Here is a 20556-nt window from a genome sequence, read left to right on the forward strand (position 1 = left end):
ACAGAAATAGTATAATTTGTGCTCATAAGGCACTGTGAGTACCACAGCACAGCACAAATACAGCTGTACCTCTCCTGGAACAAGGCTGGATGTATCTGCATCCAAAAGGGTGCACGACAACACCACACCTACATGTGGAAGGCAGAGAAAGATCTGAATCACCACTAAGCCACTGCTGTTTGAGTGAGTGCTGCTTAACCCAGGAGTTGTACCAAAAAGCTCTCAGAGGGCAGCTGGCCTCTGGACAGCGATCTTGTTATTAACAATAAGAAGAATCCTCACATCTGTTAGTCGGAAAACTCACCCCACCTCTCCCATCTCTTGGGAACTGACAAGGAAAAACTCAAACAAGCAGAAAAAAAAACAGAACCCTCTACAGTTAATTAGCTGTATAGGGTGCAAAACCTGACACTAAAGCCCTGTTCAGCACATAAGACCACTAGCCTTACCAGGTTAACAAGACGACGAAGTCCATCATGCCTGTCAAAGAGCTCCAGGACAGCACGGAATGAGAAGCAAATGGAGAAGAACATGGTAGCGTGGCAGCAGCCTGAGGCATGGGAGCACTCCATTAGCCATAAGGTGTAGTTCACCACATCTGAGAGCACGTTATGGGGGTGCATGCACACCTATAAAGAAAAAACAAACAAAAACATTATTGAGAAGGACTTCAAACAGCTTGTTGGAGAGAATTAGTCTGAGAAGAATGGCAGTTTGAGAGGCAAAACGACAGGGGACAAACGTCCCTAGTCCAGCTGGAAGTAACTGATAGCTGAGACATGAAATAAAAGCCCCATTTCCAGAGCAGTGAAAGAAGGCCTCAGGGAGACTAGTAGAGATCACGATGATGCAATGTAGGTCTGTTCCTAGACCTAAACAGTAAATACAGCAGTCTTCGTGCAGTGTAATTTCAGAGTCCCTCTGCATATTGTTTCAAAGCACCCAAACAGAACGTTTCACTAGAGCCAGAGAAGGAAGAGAAGTTTTTGGAGAAGAAACAAAAATACTTCAAATCTAACAGCATCATATGCTATGCTGAAGTTCTAGCAAATGGATAGCAAAGTCTAGAAGAACAGCAGGGATCATCAAATGCAAATTTAAAGCTTTACTTTCTCTGGAAACGGACAGGTTGTCTGAGGAGAGGAAGAGAGCATCTCTGTCTCTGAGACGTGCAGACTACGTGCTCAGAGCTGCACTTTCACATAGATTTGTTAGCTTCTAACAATGAGGAACGTGGAACCCCCGGCACGGTCAGTGCTGACAGCAATTGTGGAGGGAGTTGAAGTACTGGCACCAGCTGCTTTTATGCCCAGTTAGCACATTGTTTGGTCTTGTCTCTGCTGGTGTCAGACACGCTCATACTGCAGCTTGGCACAGACCAAGTGGCAAGGGACTGCCACCTGGAACTGGATGCCCCTGAAAACCATTCTGGGCATTTGCCCAGAATGGACACCCATCTGCTGTACCAGGTATCTGCAGATATTGGGGATAATGTGTCTGAGCATCACTACAAACATCACTACAAACAGCTACATGGTCTTATGACCCGGCCTGAGGATGTCAAGCAGAAGGAACCCCCATGCAGCACCCTGCCAGGGCTTTTGGTTTTGCTTCTGAAACACCATGCAAACAGCAAGTGCAAGCAGAAAAAAAGAACAGAGTTTTCTCATGAGAAACACCAAAGCAGGTCATATGGCCAGGGTCCATCTTTCTGACACATGCAGAAAGAAATGGGGGGACATTACGCCCATTTCACCTTTCCTGCCTTCAAACAGGAGATGCAGTACAAGGCCCATAGATGGCCCTGCCAGCTGTGATTACTGAGAGGTTTTTGAGTTCACTCATACATGTCTGCAGAACACAAACGTCAGCAGAATCCCTACAGTTAGGCCCTTAAACAACCACTGCCAGTGAAATGAAAACATTCAGACAGCATCAGTAACTCAGAGGATGCAGAAACTTGAAATTACTACTTTAACTGCTTCCACTTTCAACTGAATTAGAAAAAAAAAATAAAAAAGAGACAGACAATCTCAAGGAAAGGCTGTGAATCAAAAAGCCATCACTCCTAAAGTAGATTTAGAAGGCTTAAGGGTACAACTTTGCAATTGCTTTGAATGAATCTTAGAGCAGGATCCTCCCATGTGCACTAATGCTTACAAGCTAGTAGTTCATTTCCCCCCCCCTTTCCCTCGGCATGGCCACAACTACAGAATAAACTGGATCAATTCCTAGACCTAGCTCAGCATGCAAGTGTTGCTGCCAGTATGAAAAAAGGAAACAGAATCACCATTTAAAGCACATGGAAAACTGAAACTTAAGGGAGGACTGCTGTACCAACCTGTCTGAAAAGATCCTTGCTGGAGGAACACTAATGAACTTACAGGAAGAGCTTTTTATGTTTTTTTTTGTTTTTGTTTTTTTTTCCTCTCCCCCATGTAAAAATATAAGGTGAGGAACTTGCCTTCATTATCAGCTGTTTTAACATTTATAAGCCCAGGCCACAGATGTCATTTAGCTTGATTCCCTGCATAATGCAGACCAGACCTGCATTAGTCTTCTGCTGCATGCCAACACTACCAAAGAAATTGCTCTGCTGTCTGGGATCTGACTGAGACACCGTGTAACATTGACGCTATCCACACTTGGACCATGCGTGGAAAAACAATCCAAGTATAGGAGCCCATTGGAACAGGTAGAAAGGGAAAGAAATGAGAAAGAGGAGTTCTTCCTTATTTTGGAGGGAAAGAGAACAAGGTGAAAAGGGTGAATGGAAGTATTGAGACAATGCTAACAAGACAGAAGTCTTCAGTTATATTCCCTGGGAATGGATACTTACATCCTCACAACAAAACACTCTAAGATACACAATTATCTATGCACTTTCCATTGCCTCTGCACATACCAGAATCTTTGATTTTTAGCCTAGGAGATAGTTATTCACTGTTTGAACACAGGTAGGAAGACTAAGTCCATCAAAACAACTGAAGTCACTGCAGCCACGTTAAAAGAATGTCTTACCCTTTCCATGGCATCTTGGTTGTAAGACAAATAATATAAGCACATGGAGACTCCCGTGGCTGCCATGGAAGGACGAGGAATTTCCAGCAACTTTTGCACTCCCCCATGAGCAACAAACTCCGTCGCAAACTTGTTGTGCAGCAGCAATGATGCCAAATGCTAAAGAAACATGAAAGCAGATTAGAATGGAATTTTTCAAGCCATCATTAATTCTACATTCCCTCTGTAGAAAAGCAGACTGAAGAAAAAAAAAAAAAAGTGGACAAAGCATGGCATGCTTATTTCCTCCTCCCATTATATATAACTGCAGAATGTAATATTTTTCCCCATGTATAACTCTCTTTATATGGTTTATAAAGTAATTATGTACCCCTATTACATATGTAATGAGTTTAATCAGTTATTTTGCTTGACTAATCACTGAAGAAACTGATTTTTTTTTGTCAGGGTGCAATTTAAAGGAAGCAAAGATATGAATTTCTACTCTATAGACAGGAATTGAAGAAGCTGCACAGTGCTGAGATCATCAGCAGACCTAACAGGAACTAGTAAGTAACCCTTTCTCCACAGCTAATCATCTGTTGCAAATTTGGGGTATGGGTTTATATGAACTCTGGTCACTAAATAAAATTCTTGCTTTCTAGTGGAGTCTAATCGATCACAAACCTATGCTGTCCAAGTCTTTTCTTTCTTCCCCAATCTACTTCTGCCCCTTCCCTTGCACCAGCGTTATCACTCATTAAAGAAGTAACTAAATTAACACTGAACTGGTCTAAAAATTAATTAGCAGGGTGGTGGCAGGGGAAGTGAGCTACTGAGCTCTAATCTGCATTGTTCCTTATTCAGTTCACTATGTGGCTATATGAATGTTATGGCAGGCACAGAGAGGAGAACGATACTGCAGACATAGGGATTAAAAGATCAAAAAAATCCAATCCTCTTAGAATACAGGGCTTTTATTTACTTTCTGAACTGCTACTCATTCAGTGAACTGGAGTTGGCAGTTACAAAAGCAACGACTCCTCTTTTTTGGTCTGAAGAGTTCCCTCGTCAGTACACAGAATTAAACAAGCTTCTTGGACAAAAACAAATTTGACCTTAAAGTCCACGTGTCATGTTTGGCACATTATCAGTTACAGATAAGGAATATTACTAGATGCTCTGCATACGAATTACTTACTCATAACATAATCAAGGAATAAGCAAAGAAAGATAAAGCAAAGATGGCAGTTATCACTTAGTTTTACACATCTTGCAAAAGAAATACAAGAGAAGTATAATTTCTGAGCTGCTCTGCAATAGGCCACTAAGTCTTCCTATTCTTTCTGTATGATCTCACTTTTTATCTTACTATGAAATATTCAAGTCTGCATTCACACTTTGTATGTGCCATATTGCTGGCAAAGAGAACTTTGCAAAATCGAAGTTGAAGGCTACTGTTAAAACTGAAGTCTGCAGCTGACTGAAGGTTACTACACTTTTCTGTATTATCAACACCTTAAGAGGAAATAAGAACCACTGTAAACTGCACCCCAAGTTGAGGAAACCTACACCTTTTGTAGGAACACTCCTGCTTGGAAATAAATTTGCAGACAAGTGACAATGGAAGGTAGAGAAAGATGACACTGGAGGTGATACCAGAGGCAGAGGAGTTACTGTGAAAGAGTAAAACAGTAAAATCTGAGTAAACAGAAAACATTAACTCGTGCTCCTGCCTTGCAGGTTTGGATTGAAGAGGGTTATTTTGTACTTTTTCTTATGTTGGGGCAATAACCTACAATAATCTTGTGCAAGCAATCTCTATTTCAAACATTAAGCTCAGAGATGTCATGCTGGAGCTTCCAGGAATAGGATGCTTTATGCTTCTTACCCCTGACAAACGTCCCTTGTGAGGGCAGGCAGTGTAACAACTCAGGAATGCCATCTAAGGGCAGCAGTAACATAAGCATTTAATCGAAAAAATAATTTTTTACCATTTTCAGTTACACAAATGGCAGAGGAAATTAATGGTGCTTCCCCCACAAACAACATCTTTTTACTAACATCCCTCCCCCTTTAAAAAAAAAAACCTAACTCTCAAGAGTTATAACAACAAATACCCAATGCAGCTGAGTCAAAGCCAATTCCAACCCCAGGGAACCCCGTGATATAAACAGGCCTAAAGGAGGTGAGCATTTGTCTTTCACGCATGCAACAGACGCACTCAATGCTTTTCCAGTGTTGACAGCATGTTTTTTTTTTTTTTTGCATTATGAATGTAATTTACCTTAAGGGCTTCAAAAGTGAGCAGCACGTCATTGGTTCGCTTCAAGTCGATGTAGTACATCATCAGCTCCCTTGATCCCAGTTGCATAAAGATGGGCAGTAGCTGAGAAAAATCAGATGGAGATGCTGGCTGAATGTTTCATGGGACATTCAAGGTCTGTTTTGTTTTTGTTTTTTCAACTCTCTCAAACCCCCAGTTTTCCCCTACTGGCAGATACCTGTTATGAGAGGTCAGTGGTAACCAGCTCCATCCATAGGAAGCAATAAAGGTTAACAGACCTCTTGTAATACATCTGCTGACTGCAGCAAGGTGCATGACAGCTGCCACACGGAAATCTTAAGACACTCCTTCAAGTGCGGCTGTGGCAAGTCCACACAGATACCACCCTGGCGATAGGTTCCACTTTCCATCTGTGCAAAGACAACTACCCAACAACTGAACAGAAAAAACAGGAGAGCAGGGCAACAAACCACAACCCTTTGCATAATTCTTTGAGTAACAGCTTTATGGTATTAATTCCTATTTTTACATCCTATTACCACGAAGTGATCCGGTCAGCATGCAGGCTATCAGGGGGATAACGGGTTCTTTGGGTCTCACAGAAGCAAGGCACACATGTGCACACACACAACATATACGGCAAACCCAAACCGCATTGCTTTGTTGCATCTCAAATTAAGTTAAACCACCTACAAATGATTAAACAGAGATAAAGGTGGTCTGCAGACTTATGCTGAATTGAGGCTTATGATTTAAAACAATGGGAAAAGGAGACACACTGGTAAATCTGACATGGCTCAACTATTTTGTCCAAGTAACAACAGCTCTCAAAAGCACCTACGTAGCACAGGCACTGCCATTTCTAATGAGAAATGCTGCAGAGGTTATACAAGCCATTTCAGAAAGAATTTCAAAATCCCACTGCTTCCTCAGATTTTTAATGCCGGGGTCTATTAACTTCCCCAGAGTAATCAGAAAAAAGGTACGCATTTCAAACAAAGTGACTTATTCTCTATCATGTAAACAATCGCTACAAGTTAACAGAAGCCAGGAATAAAACTCCCAGTGCCATGCTCTAATACCAGACCACACACCTGCTGAGTTCAGTTTTGAGCATTACCTGCTAGATAGTATTTAAATTAATGACCTCCTCAATTTGAAAAATCAACAATAGCTCAGGAAAGGATCTTAACCACACCAGAAAGTATCAACAAGTGATAAAGTAGTCCTCAAAACTTTTCCCCGGAATACCACCAATAGTTCTGTCAGGAGAATTCACGCCCAGAGTCCTCCCACCCTCATATGCTCACCTCTTGGTACTCCCCTAAGGGAGTCAGGTATTGAAGAATTAGCCTCTGCTCTATGGCGGGGGTCAAAGGGTAAAGTGTATAGTTAGTGCCAATCACCCACGGGGACATTTCTGACCAGCTGCTGTTGGACAGTTCAACAAACATCCGCTCTGGTTCTGAAGCAGAGAAGCCCAGCTTTTGCTTGGCCTTCCGGAAGCCGTCTCGTTCATGCTGTTTCCCTGATTTGCTTTTCCTCAGTCCCCCATCGTCTAGCTTTGTAGCAGAGTTGACTCTGCTACTGGTCTTGTGACTTGAATCGAGATGAAAGGAGATCTCCATATCCCCAGCCACTTCTTCTTGCTCTCCATCTACTGCCATCTCCCCATAATCCATATCCACAGCCTCTTCATCTAGAGGCAGCAGAGGATCTGATGGCACTTTCCGAGGACTGGGACGCTTGTTTTCTTGTTTTGTAGTCATTTCAGTAACCTGTAGCTCTCGTAGCCGTCGAAGCACCAAAGCTACCTGTTTCACAAAAGAAGCATGCATGACAAGCCAATTCCATCATACAACCCACATTGGCCATATTTTTGCTGTTACCATATAAACAACTCTACTTCATAGAATAGTAGGCACGAAGTGCATGTTTGCAAAGAGAAATAATGATTTCAAAGTGCCTAAGACAATCCCAATTCTTTTTACTCTAATAAATCATCACCCACTTTCCCAAAGGAGAGAGAAAGGACCTGAAAGCCATTAAGAGCAGATGAGCTATCGTGGTGCTAAGAGAACCACACACCATCTTGCAACATTCTTCCATCATCTCCACGTAGCCTGGGATAAGGGCAATGCTTCCTTGTGAAGCTGCAGCTTTGAAAAATTGCAGGTCTACAAAAGCTAAAGACTCACATCTGCTCTAAAGGCCTTAACTGTGCAAGAATTAGAAGAATTAGCCTATGGTTTGACACACTGTAAATGACATGCTGTGCACCATCCTGAGAGCCAAATTTGCTTAGCCTACTTTCTTCTGAAAGTCATCTCAATTGCTGATAAACATCATACTGGGGAAGGATTTAAAATAAAAGTGTCTAATTATAATAAAATTTCATATTAAAGTTGTCCCTGTGTTGATTTACCATTCATTCCAATGTCTCTGCTCCATATAGAAACCACCACATGCAATTGTTAATGGATGCAAAGTTTCCTCAGCAAATTCACGGTCAGGAAAGGATGGAAAGCATGAGCTACTGACTCTTACAGATATTATTACAACCACTGCAAAATCATCCATTGATTTCTAAATGTGAACTCCACCACACACACACACAGAAAAAGAGGTATCTGTTCTCTAAAGGAAAACATGCATCGAGGTATCATTACCAATTGTGAATTTTCATCCCTGTAATTTGCAGCAATATCCTGGTTTTCCATAGCTCCTCCTAACAGCCCTGTTGCGTAGGTCCTTAGGGGCTGATCAGCCTCTCGCGCCCACTTGAAGAGATTTTCAACTATGCCTTCCTATAATGAAGAAAATAAGAAAGCAATTCCAACAATTACACTTCATTTTTCCTCCTTCGGTCCCAGTGTAAGCACCTGTTAGTAATTCTCCCTACCCCATGTAATGACCAAGCTAGATTTCCTACCAATTGCATCATGAATCCAAATCTTATAATACTTGGAAGCAAAAAAAAAAAAAAAAAGTATTTTAAGATGCATAAACATATTTCCAGGCATTAGATATTTAGAATCAGGATTAGTGAAAAAACAAATTCACAGCTCCTGTAAGGGTTGCTAATATAGAACTCTAGCAATTTAGTAGATCTCAAAGAAGTGGTGCTGAATTTTCACCCAGTAAAACAGAATTTTGGTAAATTTCTTCCATTTCTCTAACAGCTTACTAGAGCCAAATTGAAAAGTCACTTAAACAAGCAAGATACCTGGTGCCAAAGGATGTCTTTACACTACTGCTCACCAAAAAAAAAAAAAAAATCCTCAGTCATAAACCCATAATGGTTGGAGAATAAAGGAATGCATGCGGTTATAGCAATCCATACATATGGAAATCATGTTAAATATTGTTTATATTTTTAACAGCGAAACTCAGTGTTTGAACAGTCTACCACACAATTTTTCTTAACAAGGCTGAGCAAGTGTTAAACAGGCAATTAAAAGACTACATGTTAAAGTTAAACACGTTTTCCTCCAAATCACGATCCAATTTTGAAACATCGTATCATAACTCTTCATTCGCATGACATGAATCTTGAGCATAAATTTGTGCCGCGGGTACAATACAATAAATGTTTAAAAATAATTAATAGACAAATTTCAATGAGACCCATCAGCATACAAATTTTGAAAGAGTTGCCTGTTCTATACTTAATTAAAATTGCATTATTATTAAACTGCTCTTAAGTCATTAAAAAAAATCGATGAGATGTGAAAGCCATTGGCCGCTAGAGGGCCTCTTTATGACCAGAATTGTACACTCTTCAAATAGAAATTTGTTATCTGACCTAAAGCCTCCTACACACAGGAACCCAAAAAAAAACAGAATAGAACTATATATTCTCTGGTGAAAAGAAAAGCCCCTAAGTGCGAAATTTACCTTTAAAATTTAATTTTGGTTTACAAAGTTTGTGCCTCAACAAAAACTATATTCTCCACAAATAGGGAACCTGTCATTTTAGCTTTTTTTGCCTCAAAGTCTCAAAGCCTTAGCCTTTGGGCAGACCACAAAGACCACATCAAATTAAATTCACTCCTTCAGAAAGGGAGCACATTATTCCTTCCTTTTTACCGTGCCTTAGAGTTCACATTATCTGATTTTCAAAATTCAGAGAAGTACTACGTTAGTTATACAGATGAAGAAAATGGGCTCAGGAGTGAAACCTACTTCCTATTCTCTTTGTGCGTTCCTTCAAAAACCACACTTGCCCACATACAGAAGTCTGATTCAGCTGTCCATTGCAATTCCAGATAATCCCCATGAAGCACGTGGATTTTAGACTGCTTAGTTAAAGTATGACTCGCTTATCATTTAGCTCAAATAATGCTATTGCTCTGCTGTAGTTCTGAATTACCTGGTGAGAGTCCTACCAGCAGGTATTAACATTCTATACAGCCTGCTCCATTCATAGGCCTATAAAACAACAATTCAAAGTACAAGATTTCCCACAACATTAATCTGCTGTTTTAACCAGTCCTATTTTAACTTACAAGCTGCGGAATACCCAAGATTTGATCAGCTGAACAAGCCATCATCAAAAAGCCCCAACCCATGAATAAGACTAAACAGATTGTCTCGCAGAGATAGGATTTCAATGTTCTTTTTTACTGGTTTCTCCTGTGGGAGGAACTGTTGGAGTACATAATACACCAAGCTAATAAACCAAGCATCAGTGTAAACAATACCTTTTCCTGAAAGACGACAGCAGTTTCCAGTCCTGGCATGATATCCAGAAGAAGCCGACAGGCAGCAGTGTTTAACGGAGGTTCTCTGCTTGTCATCACATAAGCATTCACTAGCTAGAGAAGATCAGGAAGAGCCTTGGTTTGAAATTCAGCTGACCAAAACCGGTGCACTGAAGTCCTTACAAATTCACACATCAGCAAAATGAGAGAGCAAGAAGTGCCAGTATGCAAGTCCTGAACCTACAAATGACTAACCCGTTAACCTGGTCTCTTCAGCGCTTCCAAAGTTGAAATAATTCCTCTGACAAACAGAATTCCTCTCTAATCTGCTGTTCACTAACCTATCCTGAAGTGATTTGTAAAGACTAATGCCTAAAAAAAGTTATATAACAACAATTATAATAATAAACAATAATAGTGTAAATATGCAAAGCTAATAGCTGAAAAAAATATTAAAAGCTAAATATATCGAAAAAATACACATCTTTAATGACATCTATGTTTGCTTATCACTCACAGTTTAAGGCAGAAGGCCACATGCAAACAACCTGGCAGAACCCTTACAGAAACGCGTACTGATACAGGTGTTTGCACTGAGGTGAGGGCAACAGAAGTTCTAGCTATTAACTCACATTAGAATATAGCAGCACAAGAGGAAAGACAGAGTTGCCTCTAAATCCTCTGCCTGAGCGCCCTAGAGCTGGTATAAGATGCTCTTACAGGCAGTCCAGCATTTCCAAGTGTTTGGAGACAAGGCACTGGAATTAGTGGTATTACTTTCCATTACACAAATTAATTATGCTTTTAAAACTTTCTTTAAAGAGATTGATAAACCTTGAGAAGAACTAACTCAATTGTTACCATGCACATTTCAGTACTCCTGAACAGCTCATGAACTCCCCTTTCCTTGGGTCACTTCAACAGTAGCAAGCAAGTTGCATTTAAATACACTTAAAAAGCCACTGCTACGGAAGAAATAGTCCCACCACCAGCAAAATTAATATTAAACAGGCACAAATACTGACATCAACTAGCACAAAGTAAACAAAAAACATAAGGTGTAAGGAACACCTGACAGAGGTAGTTCTCAGAGCAAACCTACCGCATTCATGAAATCATCATTCTTGAAAAGTATCCGTAGTAAGTGACCCAACATGCACTCGGGGTCTGCTCGACCTGTAGAAGAAGCAGGAAAAGACTCATCTAATTTGAGACTTCAAGATCATTACTAAACTACTGTCTTCAAACTGATTGTGGAATAATCTACTTAGCAGGACCTTTCTCAGAAAGAAAATGATAGAAGTAGTCATAAATTATTAACCAAGCTAACATTTTTTATTGTAGGCATTACCTCCTCAAAACGTCTACTGGTCAAAGCACAACACATCAAAGTGGTCCAACAGTGCTGCATTGTTAGTTTTATAGACGGTGAAGATATAAACAAACTGTCTCAGTAACATGGAAGTAAGTCACACACACACAGTCCCAAAAGACAACCCACAAATTAAGGATAACAAGATAAAAAGCAACAGAAGCTACATGAAACTGCTGCAAAGCACTTATTGAACAACAAATTCAAGATAATCTAAGACAGTCCTCTCTGTCTCACACCCAGTACATCAAACCAACTATAACTTGCTAACACAACTGTACCCTTATTTCATAAGTTAACCCCTGAAATACTCTTCCAAAACTCTACCCAGGGCCTCAAAATATTGCAGCAAACATCAAAAGATGCCAGTTATCAGCACTACAGAACAGACTCAGTGCAAAAGCAGTTATCAGACCTTGAGCAGCAGTAGACACATTCAAGCTAGATTTTGCTTACTTTTATATACAAATCACTAGGTACCAGCTGATATTGTGCTAGTGCTGCCAAAACTGTTCCGAATGTCTTACCCGGGTGTCGGTCATCAAATGGGTCTGGATCCCCTTTGCGGTACTCTTCAGTCTCCTTCTCAATCAGCTCGGACATCCTACAGAAGGAACAACATGCAATGAACCCAATCCGCTCTGTCTTGTTCCAGCACACAGACGCTCATTTTAGCCTCTTTGTCAGTGTTTTCAAACAGCTCATCAGCTTCCATTTGAATGGCATTTGGTGTTACCAGGGGATTTCACTGTCTGCTCAGAAGAGTGAGGAAAAGAGACTTGCCTCTAGTATCTTATTCTTCACCAACCCTTCAAAACATGCTGAACCCATGTCAACATCCCAGTGATGCACAAGCATGATGCTCTGGTGGAACCAATATCTTTTATTTACCCATGTCAGAGTCACAGTGATGTTCTGCAACACTTATGGTGAAGAACTACAAGAACTAAGGGGCTCAAGTAGCACTTCTCACCATCACAGCCCCTCTCTTGCAGTAGGGTAAGTCCCGAACAGGTGATTCGGTTCTCTTTCCTATTTGGACTGCACAGAGGCTCCCATTTGAACTACTTACGTTGTCATTTATGTTGTCATGTTGAACATTTATGTTGTCATCTATTAATTTTTAATAGAAATGTGTAATAATATTTAACGTAGTGTTATGCAATCTCTGTTAAGCTTACCCCTTCAGCTACAAGCTCAACCTTTTGGCATGTCAGTTACTACTAAGGATAGTGCAAGTAGAAACTCATCCAGTTTCCTATTCATAGACCTTCAAAATGCATTAAACAGTCCTGTCTAACAGAATCCCATGCTCCACTTCACTTAGAATGAGCAATAAAAAGTAATTAATTTCCTTATTTAAACAAAATCAAAAAGAAGGAGAGCAATAGTAAAGTGATAAATAATCCCACAGTCCTCTACCATCTTTCTCCAAGAAGTGTTAAAGCAGAAATACAAGCAGTTTGAGGTGAAATAAAGAGCAGCATTCAAAAAACACGAGCAAATCAATCTCATTTCCTCAGTATAAAACCTGATTTCCTCCCCTCCACTGAGGTCTAAAGAGGGGTGCAGAACTCACAGGCTGTGCAGAGGTGAGACCTTACATCAACAGACCTTACAAGCTAGTGACCTAAAGACAAGTGTTTGTTGTTTTTTTAATAGAGGACAGAAAATTACTGGAACGCTGCAGCAATCCCTGGAAAAATATTCATCTTTCGCAGGGGATCTCACTTACAGAAGGCCACTGACTTCTGTTTCATTCCTGTTAATTCCAGAAAAATATCCTGTGATGCCAGGATCAATCAGAGACAAACACACACTCAGATCCACACCTCCGTGAACTACGCTGACTTGCCAGAAGGGCAGAAGGTGTTATGAAGCCTGCGCAGATTGCAGAAACACCAAATTAGCTTATTGGGGATGAGCAAAGAACTTCCTTGCTTGTCTCTGATACAAGAATTAACTTTCAAACTGTTTACCCTGTGTGGTTCTAATATTTACTTTCAGTAAGCCCGAATGTGAAGAGATGCAAATTGCATCCCTTGCTAACAGGTGGCACAGCTCGAGCTCTCACGGATTTCTGGCAAAAGCTGGTTACTTAAACACTCTGCTGCCAGCTCCTCTTTTTATATTTTTTTTTCATGGGATCTAATAGCTTGAGGGGTACCTGCTGCCAGACAACTGGGAGTCAGGAACCTGAATCCTAGATTTGTTCGCTCTTTTCAGGTGATAATCAGCATGCTGAACGTGTGCCAGAAAGGACTGGCAAGCAGCACAGACAGTGAGCTTAACATTCCCATCAGTCCGTCCTGCTTAGGTAGGCAGCCAAGCAGCGTGCCAGCTGAAGCTGCTGAGTGGTTCCAGGGATGACAACATTATCACAGCCTAGACAGAACAGGCACACAAATCACTGATTACAGAGTGTTTGTTTGTTGAGACAATTAGGCACAATCATTTGATCAAAATAAAGCATTGCCTCTTTAAAATTGACTTTCAAATAGAAAACAAGTAAGATTAAGCTCACATATAATACCTTCCTAGCACACAAAGAGTAACTGTAAAGTGACTTGGATGAATCTGTCTAGATCAACAGCTTATTCAACTCTCCTATCACTCCAGGATGGACAAACCAACAAAGCTCATTCCCACCTCTTAAAACAGGCACTTGACACACAGGGCTTTAACAAAAAACAATTCACAGGAACACTGGGCTTTCACTCAGGTTTCAGGATTTCCCTTATTCACCCGATAAAATATCAGCTCTCTGCCCGTTTGAATCTGCAGACAAGATCTAGTCTCTATGCAGGCAGTAAGTGGTCTTCGCTCCTGCTTTTGGCTTTTTTATTTTTTTTTGCCAAGCCCTTTACAACTGCCTTCGCAGAGAGTCTTTGAGAACTGTCAGATCCTCATCTTCACTTGCCACAAACATAAGGCTCAACTTGGGGATGGAGAAGGAAGTAGACAGAAGTACATAAACCTTGCAACACTCCTGCTGATGTAAATGGCACAGCATAAAGAGCCCTAATGCTGCTCTGCGCCATCATTTGTGCAAGTGATGCCAGAACATAAGATGTTGAGCTCCTGCGTTAGTCCCTTTACGTAAGGGGCTCCTGGGATGCTGGGAAGGATCCAACCCCCAGGACTCTCCAATACAGTTCAACATGACCTGTGCCCACCCTACAAACCATGGCTCTTGCAGGATGGTTTCAATTCACAATTTTTTTGAAAAGTATCTTTGTTTTGTTGAAAAATCTGCTGTTTGCTGACACTGCTTCCCAAGCAATTTCTTTGATTGACACATGAGTTTGTTAACCCAGAAAACTGGCTTATTTAGAAGCAATAATTCACCTATGGCCTACGACCCCTCAGTGTTCCTGTTACTGTCCAAACACTGCTGCACTCTCACATATGCTGCCTCTGAATCACATTTTAACAGGCCCCCGTCCACACAGGGAAGTTTTTCCTCTAACTAGTTCAGAAGGAAGTAGAAAAACGTCACTCACCAACAAGCACGACCACAGCTTCCTCTGCCGTAAGTCTCAAACAACATGCAGGAACACCGCTGGGCCTCCAGACACCAGCTCCAGCTGGGGAGGATCCCTCGCACCTCTTCCAGCAAATTCTTTTTAAACATATGCCATATCTAAAACCCAGGACTCCAAACAGACAGACAGCTTCCACTGACACCTGAAGCACTGCAATCCCCTTGTGATCTCTACCTTAAACCAATCTGTGTTACCTCCACTGAAGTCAAAATGCCCCAGCTCTTACCACCCATAGTCACTCTGCCTGCTGCACGTAAACCCTTCAGCAGAACCAAAGGAGAACTACCAGATTTGTTTGGGCATAAATAATGTAGGGAACTCAAGGAGCTGAGGGAGTAAGGAGTGCCAGACTGCTATCAACGGAAGAAAATACATGCTGAATTCATATTTCTTAGAATATATTAAATTTCTGGTGCTCGTGCCTGCAACAAAAAGCCTGGAAGTGTCACATATGTGTCCTTCAAGACATAAATCAGATAGCAATACACAAAGAAACACAAAAAACGTGTCTTCATTTTTAGGAGACCTACACAGTAAGTGTTCAGGATCATCTTTTTGCTGCCCATCTTCCTCTTCCGTACTGTTATTTTTAAAATATAGTCAAAAGAACAAGATACAACCACAAGGTGAGGAACGACACAGATCTGTGCAAAGAAGCTCCAGCAGATTTCTGCTATTTCCATCCAGCGCCAGCTCAGAATCTGTGCACTGAAGTGTCCATCCCACCACCGCAGAGCAGTGCGATACCAAAACCTGGATCCTTCCCCACGGCCAGTGAGCACAGTAAGTCCTGCTGCGGGGAGCAGGCAGGCTACAGGTCTGAGGGCAGAGGGGTGAGGAGGAGGTGGGTGGAACCTCTGCGGAGCTCCAGTTATAGCAAGGATGTTACCAGTCTATCCCAGAGAGGCCTGGCTTAGGAAACTACAAATACAATTGAGCAGAATACGGATACTCTTGGAGCAGAAGATGCCTTCTAATGAATGGTGCATAAACTGACCAATGTCAGGTCCATCACAAACCTCGTACCACCACTCTGAAGGAACAACATTCTTGTAGATTTGTTTCCATCAACATTTCACAAGTTTCAGGTGCGCATCCTGAAGTTATTTCATCCATGTAATGATTCCCCAGACTTTCATTAACCCAGAGAATTAAATTTATGTTTTAGAAGAAGACTGCTCAAGATCTTTGCCATATCAAATTCTTAAGTCATATGTAAAATTAAACACTGAAGTCATAGTTCAATTTTCTAGCCAAAGAAAGTTAATTACCAACAGTTTATCGGGTACGTAAAAACTTCAAGCACAAACATGGTAAAAGCTGCTCTGTGGTAACTTTTGATATTCAGATTTAGGAGTTTATGTAATGGAACTCACCTGGTGAGAATAGGCACCATGTCTTGCCCGCTGCCGTGTTCTTTCTCCCATTGCTCCAGCAAAGTAGTGAGCTCAGCCTTGGAGTCCACATGACCAGATCCTGAAGTCATGGCTTAGCCTAAGGCAGCAGAAGAAGCAACAACAAAATAAGCAGGAAGATGAGCAAGAAATCCCACACAATTTTACTATATTCGTTGAAATAACCTAAATCAAAGATCAAAAGCCACTTGGAAGAGGCAAGTAAATACTCAGCAACAAGGAGTGAGGAAGAGAAGCACCAAAAAAGCACTGAACTTCACCCGAAAAGCTGGAAGTTTCCTCCTGGTGCTTTGCCTAAAGAATAAAGAATGCGTGCACACAGAGCACAAGTCGTAACTGGCGCATGCCAACCCTGACCACGAGGGCAGCACACATGCCTCGCCACGCGCCTGGCACCGAAGCTGCTCAACCCCACCTCCACAGGGAGGCCTGAGCTAGGCCCCTGCTCTTGCTCAAGATTTATTCATGAAACAGCAGAGCGAGGGCAGCAAGTTACAGTCAGACTGCAGGTTATGTGGCCTGTGACCCGCAGGACAGCAGCAAAAGCACCGAGTGCCTTGTGGGGGTACCATCTCACAACGGGAACTCTCACTCGGGGTTCTGTTTAAGCCGCCAAATTTCCAGGTGTCAACTTTTCTTCTAGTAGACTTTTTTTTTTTTTTTTTTATCACTGACACATCAACAGATCAAACTAGAACACGATCAGTCTCAAAACAATGCCATGCCCTTAAGCATTCAAGCATTTCATTAGCTGTCATATGGCCAACATCTGCCTGCTGCAAGATTAAATATCCATTTGTCACAACTGATGCAGAGAGGGAACTTTCTAAAACCTTGTTAAATACAGCCAGGCCATTTTTGGGGCAGTTTTATATGCATAAACCCCTGAAATACGTATTCAGGAATCAGCCAAAGAAGAGAACCACAGCTCAACGTAGCTACACGTACAATTGCAGCAGGTTCATTCTGAAAGGGATCAGCTCCCCGGGATCAACTGGGAGCTGGCAGCCTCTCCTCACCCAGGGAACGGGCAAGCTCCCTGCAGCTCTGCCTCCTTCCCATAGGTGCTTCTGCAGGAACGTACCGTGGCTGCTCAGCTCGGGGGAGCCTCCAAGGGAAGGCCACCCAGCTGGAGTGAAAATAGGCACAAACCGAGCAAAAATCATCAACCCAAAGACTGAGAATAACCCCGCAACGATAAGGTAGAGTCGGAAGTTCACTACTTTAATAAGTAGTGCTTAAAATGAGCATATGCTAACAAAAAAACACCTAAGCATACAGAAAGGTGATGTTTTCTGAGTGATAAGTCAGTACAATCTTATCTAGAGAATTCACTATTTGTTCACCGTAGAATTAGACTGGGAAATTTGATGCACGTGCAGAAATTACTTTGGCAAAAGCACTCCCTGAGTGCAGGCAACAAAGCACACCGAGACCGTGCACACACGGACAATGCAACACCTCCGACAAGGAAAGCTATCCCCAGCTCAGGAAGGTCCGTACCATTTTTCAGCACTGCAATACTTGCCAGCAGTATTTCTCAGCTTTGAAGTATCACAGAAAAAACATTTGAGTTTCAGCATGCCTCCACCTTCCTTCTATACCTGAGGCATGCAGAGAAAGACACCCTGTGACCCCAGAGCTTGCATAAGGCCAGTACCGGCTCTTCAGCAACCTGCAGAACAGCTCACTGCAGCTTGCTCCCCCTAACAACTCCTAATTGCTCCAGCTAGGAAGTGAGCAGCTCTGCTTTAGCAATACCAGCAACAGGTGAACAGTTTCCAGCCAGGAAGATCAGGGAAACGCTCGCCTTGTCCCCTGGGACACGCGGGGCAGCCCTGGGTACCCTGCAGCCCGCAGCATCGCCTCACTTACAGCACACCCTGTGTCCAAACGGCCGGTGTGGGTACACAGCCATTCCCTGCAATAAACCTAAAGCACAGACCTGCCGCCCTCCACACGGGTGTGCCTGAAGAGATCTGACTGCTCCAGGTGGCGCTGCCAGGAGCAGCAACGACAGAAACCTACCTCCGGAGCTGTAAGATCTACATGGATGGAATATTATGGCAGGTGAGTGCCTTTGGAAGTACAAGAATCAAAGCGACTCCTGCCGCGCTCACTTCTGGCAAGAATCCCACCTTAAACCAAAGTGAAGAACCCTGCAGAAAGGACAAGACCACAAACAGCACGAACTGACTGCTAAATGTCACCGATGTCCCCAACCTGCTGGCCAGGAAGGCCTGTAGGGGAGCTCTGCTTCCCCTGGACAAGCTGCTGAACTCACACAACCTTGAACTGCTTTCCAGGAACTAGGAGAACAGGGATGGACTCAAATCCATCATTCAAAACAACAACAAAAAAAAAAGTTCTGAAAAAATCACCCTCTACTACAAATTTCAACTACTTTATCTAATAGGCCAGTGGTTGTAATGTTTTATTTTTCCTAAAACTACTGCTGACAAAACGTCATATTTAGATCCGATAGAACCGGTGTAAACAAAACCAAGGAGTTACTCAAGGGATTTGACTTGGACAAAGGACAAACATTTACAACCCTGGCAGTGACTCACTGTGAACACTCGCACTAAAAATCAACACACCTCTGTCAGCACACAGGGCAGCACACGGCGCCGCTTTAATGCCAAATACCAGTTAGCATTCCAGCATCACAGCGGCGTTTTTGGGAACATTTTACTCTTCCGAACGAAGATGTAAAAGCTTGACAGAAAAGAGAAAAAGGTTATTGAGGATAAAGTGTTGATGAAAGTTGGAAGCACTGACATGAAGCCTCAGACACCTCTGCACAACCCAGGAATAAGACTCCCAGTGGCCTCTGACCACAGACCTCGATAAGGGCTCAGTACAGTTCAAGCAGTTCAGCTTCACCCTTTTGTTCCTCACTGACCACAGGAACACTGCAGGCCACTCACTTATTGATCATGTCATGCTCACGAGAAGGACTGTAAGGTTCTGAACAGTACAGATAAGAAGTTTGACACTTAAAAACGCTTAGGTGAAAATAGATTTGTTAAATCTGAAAGTCTACAGACAACTTGGTTACTTGGGAAACAAGCTGAAAATCCATGCCTTGGTTTAAATAGAAAATAAGAGTCAAATAAGAGTCACATAGCAAAACCAGAAACACTAACTTAGCAAAAAAAAAAAAAAACAATTTTAATCATCTTTGTAGAAAGAGTGCACGTTTAAGTTTGTGCGTGGACAAAAATTACAAGAGGATTTGTACACCCACATGTATAAAGCCAACTCAAGTTCTAGTAACTATAGCTTGACCTGGCTTAAATAATCAACTTCCATATTCTACCTAAATATGAGTTTAAGTACAGTGAAGGAGAAGATATAGGTGGGAAATCCAATGTAATCGCTATAACCCCATACGGGAGAATTAACAACTCAGCAATCGGAACCTAACCAAACGCACAGCAAGCGAATCAGCAAACCTGTTTGTCCTTTAACGTGAAGAATTCTTCAAAGAGAAAAAAACCTCTTCTACTAATTACAGTTATCCTTTAAACAGACGAGGTGCAAGTCAGCTATTTGCCTCAACTTGTTGAGCCTGGAACAACCATGCCAAAGTTAACGTGGAGCGTCACGAGCTGTCAGCGCTGAGGTTCGCTGCGGGAAGGGGGCCTGCCCCAATCACCCCAATCTCCCCGAGCGATGGGGAACAGAAATCCCATTCCCTTACTGCACCTGAGAGGAGCTCCGGGGGGGGAGTCCCTATTTATTGACCCTCCCCCTTTAACCCCCGGCTGCCCGCTGTTCCAGCACCCCCCTCAAAACCTCCCGCAGCGCTGCGAGCGCCTTCACATCCACAACACCCCCGAGGCCTGGTTAAGCCCCCAGGCCCCGTGCCCTGCCCGCAGGCCCGGCGCCGTGCCCGAGCTGCCGGGGCGGGCACGAGGCTCGGGAGCCGCCCCCTGCTGCCGCCACCCGGCACAACGGCCGGGAGGGGGGGGTGGGGGGGTGGTGAAGAGCAGGACGCGAGGCCCCGAACCGGGCCGGGCCGTGCCGCGCGCCCCTCCCCCACCTCCCCCTCACCCCCCTCAGGCGCCCCTCACCCGGCCCGGCCCGGCCCGGAGGCCTCAACCCCAGGTCCGGCCCGGCCCCGTTTGTCCCAACCCGGCTCCGCTGGGTCCAGCCCGGCCCCGTTTGTTCCCTCCCGCCTCTCTTTACCTGCCCGACGCCCCCCTCCGGGGTCGCGGTCGCCGCCGCC

General features: G+C 43.0%; 1 protein-coding gene across 1 annotated transcript in view; it reads right to left on the reverse strand.

The window, feature by feature from the left end:
- DCAF1 (DDB1 and CUL4 associated factor 1) overlaps positions 1 to 20556 on the reverse strand; it is a 49965-nt gene extending 29409 nt beyond the window's left edge. Inside the window, exons 1-10 of the mRNA XM_032194155.1 lie at positions 20517 to 20556; positions 16284 to 16401; positions 11890 to 11966; positions 11093 to 11166; positions 9991 to 10104; positions 7957 to 8094; positions 6598 to 7101; positions 5288 to 5389; positions 3022 to 3180; positions 450 to 629 (exon numbers count right to left, since the gene is read on the reverse strand). Coding sequence (XP_032050046.1) covers positions 450 to 629; positions 3022 to 3180; positions 5288 to 5389; positions 6598 to 7101; positions 7957 to 8094; positions 9991 to 10104; positions 11093 to 11166; positions 11890 to 11966; positions 16284 to 16393 — 1458 coding nt within the window. The 5' untranslated portion in view covers positions 16394 to 16401; positions 20517 to 20556. The remainder of the gene's footprint in view (positions 1 to 449; positions 630 to 3021; positions 3181 to 5287; positions 5390 to 6597; positions 7102 to 7956; positions 8095 to 9990; positions 10105 to 11092; positions 11167 to 11889; positions 11967 to 16283; positions 16402 to 20516) is intronic.

This window comes from Aythya fuligula, chromosome 10, assembly GCF_009819795.1.
Source record: "Aythya fuligula isolate bAytFul2 chromosome 10, bAytFul2.pri, whole genome shotgun sequence".
NCBI classification, from domain to species: Eukaryota; Metazoa; Chordata; class Aves; order Anseriformes; family Anatidae; genus Aythya; species Aythya fuligula.